The sequence below is a fragment of the Vicia villosa genome, linkage group LG1, assembly GCF_029867415.1.
Source record: "Vicia villosa cultivar HV-30 ecotype Madison, WI linkage group LG1, Vvil1.0, whole genome shotgun sequence".
In the NCBI taxonomy this organism is placed as follows: Eukaryota; Viridiplantae; Streptophyta; class Magnoliopsida; order Fabales; family Fabaceae; genus Vicia; species Vicia villosa.
The window spans coordinates 250,660,901-250,678,101 of NC_081180.1; the positions used below are offsets into that span (position 1 = coordinate 250,660,901).

The 17,201-nt window shown below is 33.3% G+C and overlaps 3 protein-coding genes across 4 annotated transcripts; 1 reads left to right on the forward strand and 2 right to left on the reverse strand.

Annotated features, from left to right (window-relative positions):
* Window positions 1-2,995: 2,995 nt before the first annotated feature.
* LOC131599118 (uncharacterized) lies at window positions 2,996-3,382 on the reverse strand. The gene has a single exon (XM_058871589.1). The coding sequence runs from the start codon at window positions 3,380-3,382 to the stop codon at window positions 2,996-2,998; it is 387 nt and encodes a 128-aa protein (XP_058727572.1).
* A 5,487-nt stretch (window positions 3,383-8,869) lies between these two features.
* Window positions 8,870-12,375, reverse strand: LOC131645157 (serine hydroxymethyltransferase 7-like). Its single transcript, XM_058915817.1, has 4 exons — window positions 11,012-12,375; window positions 10,092-10,494; window positions 9,740-9,841; window positions 8,870-9,634 (listed from the first exon to the last, which is right to left on the reverse strand). The coding sequence occupies exons 1-4, from the start codon at window positions 12,041-12,043 to the stop codon at window positions 9,411-9,413; spliced, it is 1,761 nt and encodes a 586-aa protein (XP_058771800.1). The 5' UTR covers window positions 12,044-12,375; the 3' UTR covers window positions 8,870-9,410.
* Window positions 12,376-13,010: 635 nt separating this feature from the next.
* Window positions 13,011-17,035, forward strand: LOC131645158 (uncharacterized). 2 transcript variants are annotated; one of them, XM_058915819.1, is made up of 12 exons: window positions 13,011-13,447; window positions 13,884-14,151; window positions 14,234-14,324; window positions 14,412-14,539; window positions 14,624-14,714; window positions 14,801-14,957; window positions 15,044-15,201; window positions 15,727-15,847; window positions 15,947-16,117; window positions 16,196-16,234; window positions 16,323-16,370; window positions 16,481-17,035. In XM_058915819.1, exons 1-12 carry the CDS (start codon window positions 13,310-13,312, stop codon window positions 16,733-16,735), a joined length of 1,665 nt encoding a protein of 554 aa, XP_058771802.1. In that variant the 5' UTR covers window positions 13,011-13,309; the 3' UTR covers window positions 16,736-17,035. The 2 variants fall into 2 exon arrangements, with proteins under 2 accessions (XP_058771802.1, XP_058771801.1); XM_058915818.1 differs by having other exon boundaries at window positions 13,012-13,447; window positions 16,323-16,376; window positions 16,481-17,032.
* Window positions 17,036-17,201: the final 166 nt, after the last annotated feature.

A 17,201-nucleotide genomic window follows, 5' to 3' on the forward strand; every position in this document is an offset into this window, starting at 1 on the left:
TGAGTTGTTGCCTGAATTTTATAGGGTTGAATTTTTAGCAGCTTAGATTATTATTTGTGGGATCTTTCTAGCCTCATTCGATGTTTTAGTTGTTTTATATTTGTTGAGTTTTTCTTTTGCATTTTATTTGCTTTCTTGGTAGTCTTTTTGACTTTTTTTTAATAATAAATAATACTTTAACTAGTACCGTGATCATTTTCACCTATATTAATATATTATTTGTATATTTCTCTTAAAGATTTTTGTTCGAGTTTTATTAAGTGTTAACCATCTTTGAATTGAATCAATTTGTACAAAATTTTACTTTAATTATAAATCAGCATTCATAGTGAACAGTGTGATTAATCTTTATAAATTAATCGGTATAAAATTCAAATATCAAATTTTTAAAAAAAAAAAAAAACTGAAAAGCAAAACATATATACTTTGTCTCTAGTGTTAGTGTTAAGGTAGTTGATATTTTAGAAGCAAAAGAAGATCTTCCTCTGAAAAAGTCAAAAAGTGGTTCCATTTCACATGGGAAATTATAAAGTGGAAATCATTAATCATTATTTATACCATACAAAACTGGATTCTGCTGCCTGCCTACTAGACACACTGACAAACTAATGTTTTTCATCAAAATAACAAATCATTTTTCACCTTCCAATTCTTGCTTGTCTAATTGTCTATTTCACATCCTATTTAACTTTAATTAGGGTTTAGCTAGTGATTATTCATTTTAATTAGCATAAGTAACAAATGTGACAATTTTCAACTTTGATGGAGAAAAGATCATTGCTTACACATTCGTGACCCCATTAAAAAAATGGGTAATTATAATTAGTATGAACCTTGGAATCATAAGCAGGATTTGGTCGACAATATCCCTTTTCATGAGACAATATCATGGAATAAGACGAAATCTTAATCTTGTATTTAAAGTAATTTGAGACCTCAACAGATAAAATATGATTAAATTAAGTTAGTGCATGCATGAAAGGGTGGCATTTACCAATTCCGATTCACACACATAGTTAGAACTTCTGATATCATATTTAGGTTGATTTAGATTAAAATACAAAATTTTAGAATTTGTAAGGTATAATCGGATTATATTTTGAGTTAAATATGTTTTTTGTCCTTATAAAATTACTAAAATTAATTTTTGGTTCTTATAAAAAAAATCATGTTTTAGTCTCTATAAAATTATTTATGTATGTAATTTTAGTTCATGTAGAAGGACTAAAACGTCATGCAAAAATAATTTTATAAAGACTAAAAGATGAAGAAAAAAATTATAGAGACTTAAAGTCAATTTTGAGATATTTATAGTCAATTTTGAGATATTTATAAAAATTAAAAACATATTTAACTCTTATATTTTTAATTTTTAATAAAGTATATTTTTTTTAAGAATGGTAATGTGTTAAGTCCATTCCGCTCATTCGATATGGATTTCATAAAAAAGTTAATCAACTAATTTTTTTATAACAAAAACTATTTAAGTTCTATACACAACTACTCTACCGATCTCAGCCATATGGTAGGAGTCAACATTAAATTCTTTCCTAAGAAACATAACAGAAACATCATCAAATTGTTTCATTAAAATGTTACAATCTAACACTAAAGGTTCTAAGTCTGTCGATACAACAATGTGATTAACACAATCCACTACCCCTAGAGCATTTGATTGGACAACTACTTTCTCCGTTCTTTTTTAATTGTCACATTTTGAGTTTTTACACATACTAAGAAAATTAATAATAGTTGTTACTTTTTAAGCTATAATTTTTATTTTGTCTATAATACCCTTAACTTTTAATCATTTTAATATACTTTTTCTCTCACATAATAATTAATTAGGGGCAATTTTGACAAAACTATAATGATTACTACATTGAAATTTGAAAGTGACAATTAAATTGAAACAAATTTTTTTCACAAAAGTGACACTTATAAAGGAACGGAGGGAGTATCTTTTTAAGCTTTAAATCGAGTGTCAACTGAAGCCCCTACCCAATAGCCACCACTTATGCAATACTAAGGTCAGCTGAACTTTGAATTCTTCGACACGCAGCCAGTGTTACCTGCAAATCTTTATCTTTGATGACACAGCCCAGTGCCATAACATTATACATAAAGCATCCAGCATCAACCTGCACTATGAAACAGTCACGTGGACTCTCACCAACCTCCCTACACTCAATGGTCTTTTTCTTAGCACACAACTGGGGACTAGCTCTGTTAAACTCCACCACATGATCCATAGCGTTCTTCGCCACTTCTTGAGAACTCAAAGCTTTATTATAAAAAACACACTCATTCTTGTTTTTCGAGATTCTCCACAGGGTATAGTACAAGCAAGGTGGACACCAAAAAGAAACCTTTAGATCAAGCCTTTTTTCCAACCACTTGAATGGATCAGAGTTAGGTGAAATACGAAGCCCCAAGGGGGAAGAGAATCAGACTAGCTTAGCATAATGGCAATCCAAGAAAACATGTTGTAAAGTTTTAGGGTGATTATGACAAAAGGGGAAAACCAACCATTCAATTCAACTTGGAATGCTAGCTATCTTACTTGCTTCCCAAGGTTCAAACCAGTCATTCATAATGTTTCTTTTCCAACAAGCCAAATCATGGTCTATTAAATATGAGACTAGAGCCTCCTGATCTACGCCTCTACCTGCACTGATCACTTTAAAGCTATCATTCTTCGGGAGCCAGTTATCTTTCTAGACCTTAACTTTAGTTCCATCACATATCCTCCATCAAGATCCAGCCATAACCACCTCCCTCGAGCAAAGGAAGTTTCTCCAAACATAGTTTGGCGCATAACCTTCCTTGGCATCATGAATTGAACATTTAGGAAAGTACTTATTCTTTAGGACTTCAGAAGTGAGCTTCTACCAGTCTAGATTCTCCAAAAATGCTTTCCCAGTAAGCTCAAATTGAAATCTAATATTCCTCTGAACCTCATTCCACCATCACCTTTAGCCACATCAAGTTTCTCCTAACTAACCCAATACAATTTCCTTTCTCCTTCTCTAGATACCCACCAGAATTTGGCCATCATACTCTCTAATTCCTTGCACACTCCTTCCGAAATTTTGAAGCAACTCATAATATACAAAGGGATTGCTTGGGCAACAGCTATAATGAGAACCTCTTTTCTAGCCTGAAACAAAACTCCTTCCTTCCACCCTTTCAATTTCTTCCACACAGAATCAACCACGAGAGAGAACACCTCTTTTTTGGATCTACCAAACAGAACCGGAAGACCCAAGTATTTCGAATGAGATTGCAATGTCTTAACACCCATCCTGTTATAGATCATTTCTATGACAATTTCTAGCACATTTGAACTGAAAGAGGCTTCTGACTTCTCGAGATTAACCATTTATCTTGAAGATGTTTGAGACCGGATAAGAATTTTCATGATTTTGTCAGCTTCAGTGGGATTTGCCCTTGAAAAAAGCAAATTATCGTCAACAAAAATAAGATGCGAGATCTTCGGAGCCCTTCTCACCACTTGAATGCCATGAATATTTGAGGTGTTTATCTTAAAATATCTGAGACTATGTGTTATAGCCTATTTTACAAAACTATAAACACGACCCGTATATATTTATGTGTTGTATATATACATGGTTAGCAAAAATTTATGACAAATATCAAACAAAACTTGTGGTAACAGTTCTATATTTGACAATAGTACCATATTAACTAGACGTTCCATCCTTAAGAGAATGAATATATATATATATATATATATATATATATATATATATATATATATATATATATATATATATATATATATATATATATATATATATATATATATATATATATATATATATATATATATATATACCTGCAAATGGATATAAATTTAATGTCAGAGACATATATACAGTATGTCTTTTTACGTGTACCTTCAAAAATAAATGTACTCTTATACTAGTACTAGTATATAATGAGATTCCCTCTATATTAACTATGTGATGTGAGAAACGACTATGGAAACAATTATGAACAACATATGCAATTGAGATCCTTGCACTGTTCTTTGTTATTCTTTCATTCACCCAAGCAATAATGAAACTGTAATTTTTCGGCGGTATGACATGACTAGTGTAAGATATCAGAGCAATCATCTCCCATTTCTAATGACATACCTATAGCTAGCATGCTTACACTTATAAAGTATTTTAGGTTTTCAATTTTTGTAGAAATTACCATTTTTAACTTTTGAGTTTAGGAGAAACAATTTTATATTTATTATATTATATTTTATTTGTTATAACTCTTTTTTATTATATTTATTTATAGCAATCAAATATATATGATTCTATCCAAATATAAATCAGTTATACTAAATCCGACTATATTAAAATTAATTTTAACAAATTTATTTCTTTCAAAATTAATTTTGTCCACGGTCAATTCAAACACGCTTTTAAAAACTACAATTTCTAATTTTTAAGGTTAGTAAGAATTAGTTGCACATTTATTATATTTTAGTTGTTACAAATTTTTTTAATTTTTCTTCTTTACCCTCTTTAATTCTCATTAATTGCCTCTTCTCTTTTTGCTTTATATTAGAATTTAGGGTTACATATGTTATTGGTCCGCATAAATATAGTCATTTTCAATTTTAGTCCCTCTAAAATTTTCCTTCAAAGAATGCTCACTCTAAAATTTGTCATCACACAATTAGTCTCTGACGTTAAATGCCTCTAACGGAGGATGACGTGGCATGACAGGTGGAATAAAATATATTTTTAACTTGTTTTTTTTTCGGTTTTAATGGTGATACACATGTACTTATTTTACAGAGTAATTTATTTGAATTGGAAAGTAATATACAGAGAGAAACCTTAAATTTCCAAATACTCTCAGATGTCCCCGGTCATACTTTCGTCACCATTGAAATCCAATACATTTCATGTTCGTTCTCCATTGATAGATGGGGTCCCAACTGATTATGTCGCATTCTGAAAGTTGTGGTCCTAACAACATTGAAGATTTCTCATATTGAAAGTTGTAGTCCCAGATCCCTTTCGTTCTTCGAAGATTTATACTTTGCAAATTTGTGGTCCCAAGTTAGTCCCAACTCCCACATGTGCTTTCATTTGATGTCTTTGTGGTATTTCGATTCGTTTACGATATCCAATTTCGTTTGTTTCTTTAATTGTTTCTCTGTCCCACTTAGTTATAGGATTCTACATTGTCTTTGTCGTGTTGAATGTAAACATCTTTGAGTGTGTATTCAAAATATTGAAAATGCATTGAAATTAAAATATTGGCTTTTGTAAATAATATTCTCTTTATTTAGTATCATTAAAGAGTGCCCCAGAGGAATTAAGAGAGAGAGAGAGAGAGAGAGAGAGAGAGAGAGAGAGAGAGAGAGAGAGAGAGAGAGAGAGAGAGAGAGAGAGAGAGAGAGAGATGTTCTTCCTTCTCTCTAGAAAACTTTCCCTCAATCCTCTAGGGTTTGGTGGTTTTTCCCCACCTTCATGGTGGTCCTCTCCTTCCACCTCTATGGTGGCCACCTCCCTCTCTTTCGAGAGCACTTTTCTCTCCATCAATCTTCCTTCTCATGTCCTCATAACTAAGCTTCTCACTAGAATCTCCCTCTCTCCACCATTATCAACTGTCAAGTTTCTTTTTATTCTTTTGCAACCGCCACCGGAGCCACCACCACCAAGAAATGACAAGTTAGTTGTGGGTTTTCTGCACATCTCAAATGCGACAACGACAGAAGCATCTCTCTTTACGGTAGCTGCTCCTACAACCTTGGGGCCCGGAAGTTTTCGTTCACCACCGAAGCCGTCATGGTTATACAGTATGAAAATTCTAACAGAGATGTTTGATTTCGTTTTCTCAATTTTTGTTTTGTATTTTTGTGTTTTAGTAGTAAATGATGCACTCTTGGTGTTTGACAAAATGACTCAAAAGAGTTTTGTGGCTTGTAATATGGTTATGTGTGTATTGGAATTTCATAGTGATTAAGGAAGTTTATGAGTTCAACATTCATTTCATAACTATTTATAGTCATCTATTAATTTGTGAACACTCAAAAAGGTTAGGCAATTTTGAGGCCAAGGAATGTCGAAATTTGCAAACACGAGTCAAAGAAATCATTCTTAATTGGATTTGGAAAAAGACTATGGATTCTCACTTCCACATTGCCATTGTTTGTATTTGGAAGAGAGTGGATTGCTGGCTGATATGTTGTTGTTTTTGGTTTGGTTGTGCCTTAGCTTTTGAAAATTCTATGTATAATGTCTCTTGTGATTATGTAGTATTTTCTCTTAGAATTGCTTTTAAGTTATGTATGGAGTATGTTCCATTTCAATTGTCTCATAACATTCGTAATCCTTGCTTGTTTACATTTTAATGAAGTTGTATTTTCTATCACAAAAAAATGCCCCTGAAAAATCCGTTAGCATGACCCAAATAGTGTTAGTGATAGATGATATCTATATCCTTATTTTATAAATAACGGTTTTTATTTTTTCGACCCAACAATTAGAAAGGTCATGGGAAGTCAAATGATCAATTTGTCAGGAAAATTAACGAAAATTGGGTGCAAGAGAGATGGTCGTAAAAGTTCCTTTAGGGTGCGTTTGTTTTATAAAATATCATTCCTTGGAACCTTATTTCCACGATTATTATTTCCAAAAATAGTATTCCTCAAAATTTTAAAATTTTCAAGAATATTTATAATATTTATTCAATTTAAAAATTGTAAAAAATAAAAATAAAATATATGTGAGTAGGAGTGGGAAGTTGGAGTTAGTTAAATTTTATTCTCATGGAAATATTAGATTCCTACCCTTTAAGCATGGGAATAATTATGACAAAAAAGATCTGTAAAAATATTCCTTGAAATAAATACACTTGAGAATAAATTTTAAAAACTTGAAACAAACATGGGATTGTTGGATTTCGAATGTTAGATTCCCATAAATACAATTTCTATCCTTGAAACAAATACACTCTTAGAAATAATTCATAATGGCTCTCCAACCCTACAGACTCGATGATGACCTCTTAGCCAAGGGTCAGAATTGATATAGACCTTATAATGTTACCAAAATAGGTTAACTCTTTTTTTTCCTCAAAATCTTACAAACCTTGTTGCAGTGATGATTAGTAGTTGTAATGAGTGACAATTGAGAACGATGATTCAATATAAGGACCACATTAAATCATCAACAACTTCACATTCTAAACTCCTACTACCACCCTACCACTCAAGGTATATCTTTCATGATGATATTGTATATGGACCACCCAAAATAATAATTTATGAATACATATTATTTTTAAGGACGCTTATCTCTTGACTTAATTTCATATTAAGTTAAGATACATATTATTTTTGTATATATACTTACTTCTAATTTAGTTTCAACAACTAAAAAAAAAAAGTATTAGTTTCAGCTAGCACAACCAGCACAGGGTAGGTGTCTCGAAGTATATTTTATATTTAAAGTTGTTTTCTGTCATTTTTCTAAAGATATGTGATTTTTAGAGAGACAAATAGAGAAATTCTTAGGGAGTTCTCTAATCCTAAAAATCGAAAGATCGTTACAGGTTATCTAGGGTTGGTAAACACTTTTAAATATTTTGAGATTGAATGATATGTGTATTAAGAGGATGAGAGGCTGAGTTACAAATAGGAAGAAATTAAGAAATGTTTTCATGAACTTGTTGAGCTGATTACTTGTAACTCATTTGCAATTTCTTTTTGTGATCTTGATTGGAAGTGTAATCTCTTATGATTATCCTTCATTTAATTGGTAGATTGCTTATTTCTTGAGGCTATGTAGATTTATTGTCATTGTTCTATGTGCCATAATAAGCACACAGATTAAATGATTTTTCATAGCATATGTAGTTTTTAAAAAAAGTCATGATCATCCTAATTTATTGTACATATTAGATTGGTTATGTTTTAGTTATAATAGTAGCTTCTATGATATTGTTTCACACTTTGTGTAGTAAAATACACAAGGAGTAATCAAGGATCAATTAATTGGAAACTGCAGCAAATTGGAACCTTACTTAGAAGAACTATGTAAGTTCCTTCATTTTTATCGCCAAAACCTCCCCTTCAAGTACATTGGCATTCTGATTTGGCATTCTGATGGAGGAGAATCTTCGTCTTGAATCACTTTGGAAATTGGAACCAATAATTACTTTGAATCACTTAGGTCATATGTTTGTAATATTGATTATTCTCCTCAAAATAATAAATTACTAACAACTCCTCTATGGACAATGAAATGAATTCTGCGAGAATTTCCAAACACTTAAAAGTAACAATGATAATTCTCAATAAATAAATAAATAAATAACTCTTCTATGGAGGTTGAGAATGCATAAAATATTATGGGGTATTCATTTTACATAGTTGAAAATGCTAATGTTCATTACAGTAAAGGCATACACATACACACTATCATCTCATACTGTATTTCCTTCTACACTCCCACCAAACCAAATATTTACAAGTGATATTCTACACCCACTAGGCACATCTACAAGAAAGACTAATTCAAGTATGCCAACTATTAGCCAAAGAGTCCTTCATAAAAAAAAATAAAAAAAAAAAACATATTTGCCAAATGCAACACCCATCTCTCCAAAAAATAATAATAGTAAATGTGGCAAAGTACCTAATTTAATAAATGTATATAAATATGTATGAACCTAACAGCTCCCTTGCAATCCCCTAGTACAAGTCAATAAAAATTGCCACAGAAGTTGAATAAACTCAAAAGAGCTTCTGAAAAGTATTTCCATTACCAACTATAATAGAATCATCAAACTTTTTTTGAGAAAAATAATTGATATTTTATACAAGGGTGCGAGAAGCAATCACTTATTTAACACATGAACCTGTATATTTAACAATTAACTCAGCACTGTATTGTTGCTGAAAAAGAGTACAACTATCATATGAAAAAACGGGTAAATATGTAGCAAGAAAAAACAGGATTACCATTGTTTACACCATGAAACAGCAGGTAAAAGAATTCAAGGTGACTAACCTTGATCAGATTAATTATTTTCAGCAGATTTCTCAGAAGAATTCTGTTCTCGGTTGGTTGATCAAGAATCTCTGTTCCAACCCCTGTTAGAAGCCAGCTACTTGCTGCATTCGGCAGGAATGGTGTACCCTCAATCAAGGCAGGAACAGGATGCTTGATTACCAAAAGAAATCTCAGTGGTGATTCTCACTTATAGAGCTCATGCAAAAACCTGACAACTGTGTACAACAAAAAGTGGAGAGAAGCTCGACAAAATATCTGCACATCAAGATCACTTGTTTTTGTGACAAGCTGACACAATAACCCACCAGTGTAGCATTTACAAAAAATCAATAATGCAACCCACCAGTTGCATTATGTTCAAATGTCATAACCCGGCAACGCAAACTGAGTTGCAAAAGCTTCAACCCGTGCCCGGAGCTCAATAATGTCCCTATTGCTCTCAAGTACCTTATAAATAGCATTCTGCAATTTCCCATGCTCCCTCTGCAGCATGTTGGCAATTTGTGCAGCTCTAAAGAGAAAATCAGCCATTGTCTCAAAATCGGCCTCCAAACACCCTCTTGAAGTCATGGCAGGGGTACCTAAGTAATAGAGCATAAAAAATATGTCTCATAAGAATGCTCCACCAATCAAATACCCTGACCATACAGAACATAATAGATTCAAGCATGAAAATCATCGCTTACCTATTCTTACTCCTCCAGGAATAATAGTTCCATTGTCACCATAAATCGCAATTTTATTTAAAGTAATATGACATGCTTCACAGACCTTCTCGTAAAATTTCCCTGCAAGCGAAAAAAACATAGGTCTTGTTATTATCATATACAGAAACATAAATATCAAACATCACTATTTCTCCAGCTTGAACCATATGATTCAAACATTATTTGTGATCACAAAGCAGCTATCAAACTCAGCCAATGCAAAGAGCAGAAAACATGCAAACTATATGAGTTTAGTTGGTGGCATGTTTGCACTAAACAAACAAGGATGCAATCTGCAATACTATAAAGATATGACATGGTAATAAAATACCTGTCAATCCCAAGGGCCTTAAATCCCAAAGTAATAAATGGTTGTCTGTACCCCCAGTTACTAGGCGGCATTTTCTTCTCAATAAAGCACATGCTAAAGCTTGAGCATTCTTCTTCACCTGCTGCATGTATGCCTTATACTCAGGAGTGGCCACTTGTTTTAACGCAATAGCTAGCGCAGCAATGTGGTTGTTGTGAGGCCCACCTTGCAATGATGGAAAAACAGCAAAATTTATCTTTTCTTCAAAGTCATATTGATCACTTTCATGTCCCTGAATAAGTATCCCTCTTTTCCTTGGTTTTGTTCCCTTTCGGAAAAAAATTATACCACCCCTAGGACCACGAAGACTCTTGTGAGTGGTCGATGTAACAACATCGCAATAATCAAAAGGGTTCACACACTCCTGCAAAGACCATAAAACCGTATTGTTAAAGAAAATGACGAGCACACATCTACAAAATTGAAAGCATTCCATTAATTAAATATTTCTGCAAAAGGCAATAATTCCACCCATCCAGAAAATGGTCGATGACATTAAAATTAACACGGGCAAAACTTGATTTAGGATTAGCAAAAAATTTAATTAAAACTAGTTGAAACCTATGGATCCATATAGTGATATCAAAGGTCTCCAAAGATAAGCAGAAATCTGTAGAGTAATAGTCCATGATGCAAACTACTAATCACAATAAAGGGATACTGCCATTAAATCGAATTAAACTCAATAACTGTTAAGAGTGTAAAATGCAGATTAACTTTTGGTTTTTACAATGAAATGGCAAAGAATCATATAAAATAAATGTAAGAAAAGACAAACACAAGTGCTACAATCCCATAACCCATAAACAAATGCAATCAGTAACTTCCATAAATGACCACCAACACAATCCGTGACTAAATTTGAAGAGCCAAATACATACCTTAGCTGCAATAATCCCACTAATCTGAGCAATGTCGCCCAATAACACGGATCCGCATTTATCTGCAATGTGTCTAAACCTAGCATAATCCCATTCTCGAGGATAAGAGCTCCCGCCACAAATAAGTATCTTAGGACGAAAATCAAGTGCCCTTTCCTCAAGCTTATCATAATCAATAAAACCCGATTGAGGATTAATCTTGTAAGGTAAACTCTCAAAGAATATAGAAGCACTCGAAACTTTTTTCCCATTCGGAGTATAGTATCCATGACTAGTATTCCCTCCACAAGGAGTATCCAACCCCATGATCCTATCCCCTGGCGACAACAATCCAGTATACACAGCAAAATTAGCAGAGGTACACGAATACGGCTGAACATTCACACCCCAACACTTAGGATCAAGATTAAACGCTTTCAACGCACGCTCACAACAAAGCGTTTCAATCTCATCTATATACTGATTCCCTCCATAGTATCGCGCACCCGGCATTCCTTCAGAGTATTTATTCGTCAAATGACTCCCCAACGCTTCCATCACAGCCCTACACACGAAATTCTCCGAAGCTATCAATTCAATCCCTTTAAACTGACGATTCTTCTCCTTCTCCATTATCGCGAATACATCAGGATCCGCAGACTGCAACGGTTGATCTCCCCATGATCGAACCGCAACCTTGCGCGACTCCAGATCATGATCCACTGAAGCTCTCTTAGTCGCGATGGTTGTAGAAGAATCGCAATCCCTCCGTCTTTTCAGACACATAGAATGACCTAGAATCCGAAACTCCTCAACTTCTCTATCGTCTTCTTCGTTGATATTCAAATCGGTGTCGATACTTCCGTTCTCTTTCTCCGTCTGCGGTTCCATGAGCTGGAGAGGAACGGTGGGAACCGGATGTGACGGATCGCGAAAACTGGATTCGAGATGAAGCGAAATCGAGTCGTCGGGAATCGGAGGACGGCGAGGCGGTGAAGCGTGCGAGGATGAAAAAGTGAGAGATAAATTGGATTGATGATGAGATAGGTCCATCGAAAATCGAAAAACGGTTCAATGAAATGAAATTGATTAACAACAACAACGAGAACAACAAGAACAAAATTGATGAGAGAATTTACAGTTGCAGTGATGGTTGAGTAGAGATTGTGAGAGGAAAATTGAAGAATAGGACATTGAGATTTTGCAGAGAGAGAAGAAATTGAAGAAGTGAGGATGAGGAAGAAGAAGAAGAAGAAAACCCTAACCCTAATTAATAACCCTAATATTAAGAAGAATCGAGTTTTGAAGGGTTGGGGGATGAACCTGGACGCTGATGATGCTTTGCTGTATAAATTTGGAGTGTCCTGTATTTTTCACGAATTTATTTGATATGCAAAAGAGATACGGTTAATTAATTATAACTGTATGACGCGTTTTTTTCACGAATTTAATTGATATGTAACATTTTATATAATCATAATTATATGTCGTGTTTTTTTCATGAATTTAATTGATATGCAAAAGACACCGTTATTTAATCAAAATGGTATGTCGTGTTTTTTTTACGAATTTTATTGATATGTGAAAGACACGGTTGATTAATCGAAATGGTATGTCTTGTTTTTTTTACGAATTTAATTGATATGCAAAAGCACGGTTATTTAATCAAAATGGTATGTCGTGTTTTTTTCACGAATTTATTTGATATGTAAGAGACACAGTTAATTAATTATAATTGTATGTTGTATTTTTTTTTCACGAATTTAATTATATATAACATGAGAAATGTTAAGACAATTCTCTTTTCAACACTCTATCAAACACTCTCTATCTATAATATAAGAAAATTTACTGTTCTGGATTTCTCAAAAATACCCTTTGTTTAACTTAGTCTAAAGAAATAATTTCAGGGCAAAAAAAGTCTTTTTTCTTATTTACATAGTTATAATAACTATTTGTATAGTAATAATAAGAATTCACTTTTTGTCAGCCCAATTGATTTTTCCCAAACTGCTTTTTTTTCCTGACTACACGACAATCTAATGCACGGGTACCAAATTTAATTTTCCAAAATCTCTTTTCTCCTCTACACGACTAATCAAATCCATTCATACCCTGCTTTTCCCCAAAGCTTTCTTGAAACCATAACAATTACTGCAAAAAGTTGTTTTTCGGCTGCAAGCATGAGGCTTCACACACGCTACCGAGTTGATTTTTTTCCTGCACACACAATCCTACAAATATCTCTGACTCTTTCCACAACAAATACATTCATTTCTTCTCCATCTCTCTACGCAAAAAAGCAAACGGAGCTTCACTATGGCAAGACCCTGTGCGAGTTTGAAGGAAATCAATGAAAGTAAGGAACTCTGGAAAATCGCGGTCAGAATCCATCACAAATGGACAGTTTTGTCGAAGACCAAAGAGCACTTCGAAATGATTCTGGTCGATAAAGAGGTTTGTCGATTAATTTTATGAAAATACTTGCCATTTACAGTTAGGGTTTCGTTTCAGATTTCATGTTTGTTTTGCAAATAAAGGTTTATTATCGATTTATTCTTTCGTTGTTTGAATCACAAATAAAGGTTTCATTTTTAATAAAATACTTGAATTTTTATAAGTAATGGAAATACTGGTTTGGGCTGCTATTGATTTTTTGCCCTGAAATTGTTTTCACTTTTTTTGTTGTTGTTGTTGTTTCTTACACACACCAAATACTACTGGATTTGGCTGTTAATTATATTTTGCGTAGTTTGCTGTTGCTGTTGTTTTTTTTCTATATTAGACCTAATTGTATTATTCAAAAAAGAGTTCATAATAAACTTCGTTTTGATATTACCTACTAATATTACATGTTTATTTAAAAACCGAATTTGATTTGTATTTATTTCAGGGTACTGATATTCACTGCAGAGTACCAAGTGCGCTTAAACATACTTATGATTCTGTTTTAACGGTTAAGAACACATATACCATCTCAAATTTCCAAGTTACTTTGAATGATCTTATGTTCAAGCCTTCCCAGCATAAATATATCCTAACTTTCACCGGTGGTACTTCTGTTTCTGACAAGAACAAACACGACATACCACAAAAACCACTTATCTTCACTCCTTTTGGTGATATTCTTACCAGCAAAGGGAATAGGGATGTGTTGATTGGTATGCTTCTAAATGATTCTTTTATATTATATCCTAAATGCCTAAACATAACATATTTTTGTCGTTTCCAATCCATTTGTAGATATCATAGGAATCGTTGTGGAAATTGGATACACCCAGATTCACAATTCTAACAAAAAGCAGCAGATCAATTTGGTCCTCAAGGATTTGGGGTACAAACAATTTTTACTTCCAACTTTCTTTCAAAAAATGAACTGATATTAACCACCATATTTAATTAATCTTTTCTTTTTTTGCAGAAACAACATCCTTAATTGTACATTGTGGGAAAGTTATGCGGTCCAATTTCATGATTTCTATAGTTCAAGAAAAGATTTCACAATACCAACGGTAATTGTTTTGCAGTTTGCCAGAGTCAAAGAGGAAGGTATATTTTTTCACTAAAACTTTTTTTTACATTATGTTTATTGCCATTACACATTATTGATTCATCTTTACTGGCTTTGCCTAGGCAAATATCCTTTATGTGTTTCCAACACATTCAACGTTACCAAATTGCACATCAACGATGATCTCCCTGAAATTCAGAACTTCTTAAAGAGGTTTCAATTTTTTTAATTCATGTTTGTTCCTCTGTTGATCTGTATAAGATTTTTTTAACTTACCGACTTTGTTTTTTTCCCCGCAGCATCCCTAAACTGCCAATGGGCGAAATATCATCCGAAGGTATTGGTGCCATTTCACAGCATTCACAAACAAGCGGCACTACTCACCTTAGCCCTTATGACAAGTTCATGTATAAGGCTATATTACTCCCTCTGCGTGAAATTGTCAACCTAAAATCCGTAAGCTATTTTTTCCTTAATCATGTTTAGCCCTCTTATAACTACTTATTCTGGTCCTGACAGTTTTCTAAAATTTACTGTTTCAGGTTACTCAGTGTATAACTGTGGCAAAAACTACCAGACTCAAGGCTGCACCTGGTGGATGGTATTACAAAGCTTGCCATGCATGTACAATGGTTGCTAAGGGTAATCAACCACCATATGTTTGTGGAAAAGGACATCAGACAGAGACTGAAATTTACCGGTAATACGCCTTGCAAGTTTTTGACTTAATATTATGTTTTCCACAATTAGTTTTAAGTTCACCTATAAACTATTACTTTTTCTTACTTGAATAAAAAAATATCAGTTCATCTTATTCAATTAATATTTGATAGATATTCGTGTACAGTTATTACGAATAATACCTTGGCAGCTTGGGTGCTCCGTTCTCCTAAAATAACTCTTAGTCTTTCATTCTCTTTTACATACTGTTACATGATAATCAGAATTCTACTATGAGCATCAAATTTCAGAATATTGTAGGAATAAAAAACATATTAACTCATTTCAGGGCATTACTAAAAACTGGAACATAACTGATTGTTCTCCAACCTACCATCTACATTTTACTTAACTGTCCAACTGAGTTATTAGAGTTATTTCTATGTTTTATGATCGAGTTATTTGAAATGGATGGCTGCCTGTTATGTTAAATATGTGTATCCTATTTTAACTTAATGGTATGTTCTACTAATCAAATTATTGCCTTTTCAATTGTAATCATAAGGTATAAAATTCTTATTGATGTCGTGCACGAAGGGTGTGAAACTACTTTTGTTCTATGGGACCGCGAATGTTTGCAGCTGTTGGAAATTACTTCGGCACAAATGCGGAGCACCTTGCTTGAGGTTGATTTGTTTATTCTTTTTTGGCTGCAGACACAAAATTATATATTTATGTGCATTTGTTTAATGTACTGATATTGCTGCTACCATTCAAATGAACAGGCTGGGATCTCTGACCCCCTTGAATTTCCTTTAGCACTTGATGCTTTGGTCGGACTAGATTTGGCATTTAAGGTCAAGTGGCAGCCTTCATGGAACAATGCAACTGTCGTATCCATCTACGAAGATAAAGCTGTGATCAAAGAACTAGAAAAATTAATGCCTCAGCCATTGGTGAATTTCAATTTGAGATATAATGCATTCATTTATGCAATTTTGATCACAACTCATTAATATATTTCTTTCTAACAGGCACCATCTCCATCTCCCGCAACACCAAAGAAACTGCAGGTATTGAACATACTGATATTGACTTGCATTTATTTAATCATGTGTGTGCCAAACTATTCACGCAACTCTTGTATTTTGTATGTTGTAGATTACTGAAAGTGTGAATGATGCTTTGCCAATTGACGACTGGAATGTGGTTGATGTAACATTTTTCGCATATTAGCTTTTGTACATTTATAACTTATTACCCATAATTGGGTAAACTTCTATATGATAGTATCTTAGTTTTTTTTTTGTATACTGTAGGAGCAAGACGTAACCTCCGATCAGATCATGTTGACACCTACCCCAAGTGCAACCTCCAAAACTGATGCCCCAGGAATATCTACCGAGCACAGCCCTCTGCCAGCTACAACATCTGTGGCCTCCAAAAGATTTGCGCCCCAAGGATCTTTTGATCTCACATTGGCTAATGGTCTCTGTGACGAACAAGGTTCTACAACAAAATTGAAGAAAATCATCAAGTTGGAAAACAGTCCTCAAAAAAACATTCAACCTTAGACTAGGAACTCTATCTATATATTTTGCTTTTTAAGTTCATTTTCTACCTGCCTGTTTTCAGCCACTACTGCATACTATGCTGTTTTTGTTAAGATTTCCTTAAGACCTTATATTCCAATTTATTTAACAATGGGCTTATCATAGTCTTTTTTGTATAATCAATATTACTGCTATCGTTGCACTAACTAAGTAATATACATGTAATCAATGGTTACTCTTATTCATGACTACAATATCATTCTAATGTTCTAAAATGATGTCTACAATTTAATATACTGGTATTCAATGGTTACTCTTACTCACTAATGTCCTTTAATTTCAACATGCATCCAATTTTGACATGACTTTTTTTTTATCTTCAAAACAACCATATGGTGGTTCCACTAAAATGATAGCAAACATGTATTATGATAGCAAACATGCATATGGTGGACAAATCCATTCTGTTTCTTTACATTACATGTTT

Bases quoted from the DNA above. Each gene is read 5' to 3' on its own strand.
- LOC131645158 (XM_058915818.1), top strand. From the start codon at position 13,310: ATGGCAAGACCCTGTGCGAGTTTGAAGGAAATCAATGAAAGTAAGGAA. The intron at 14,715-14,800 runs GTTTCAATTTTT...TTTTCCCCGCAG, and splicing joins ATTCAGAACTTCTTAAAGAG to CATCCCTAAACTGCCAATGG. The intron at 16,235-16,322 runs GTATTGAACATA...TGTATGTTGTAG, and splicing joins CAACACCAAAGAAACTGCAG to ATTACTGAAAGTGTGAATGA.
- LOC131645157 (XM_058915817.1), bottom strand. From the start codon at position 12,043: ATGGACCTATCTCATCATCAATCCAATTTATCTCTCACTTTTTCATCC. The intron at 10,495-11,011 runs GTATGTATTTGG...TGGTCTTTGCAG, and splicing joins GTGGGATTATTGCAGCTAAG to GAGTGTGTGAACCCTTTTGA. The intron at 9,842-10,091 runs GTATTTTATTAC...TTTCGCTTGCAG, and splicing joins AAGGCCCTTGGGATTGACAG to GGAAATTTTACGAGAAGGTC.
- LOC131599118 (XM_058871589.1), bottom strand. From the start codon at position 3,382: ATGGTTAATCTCGAGAAGTCAGAAGCCTCTTTCAGTTCAAATGTGCTA.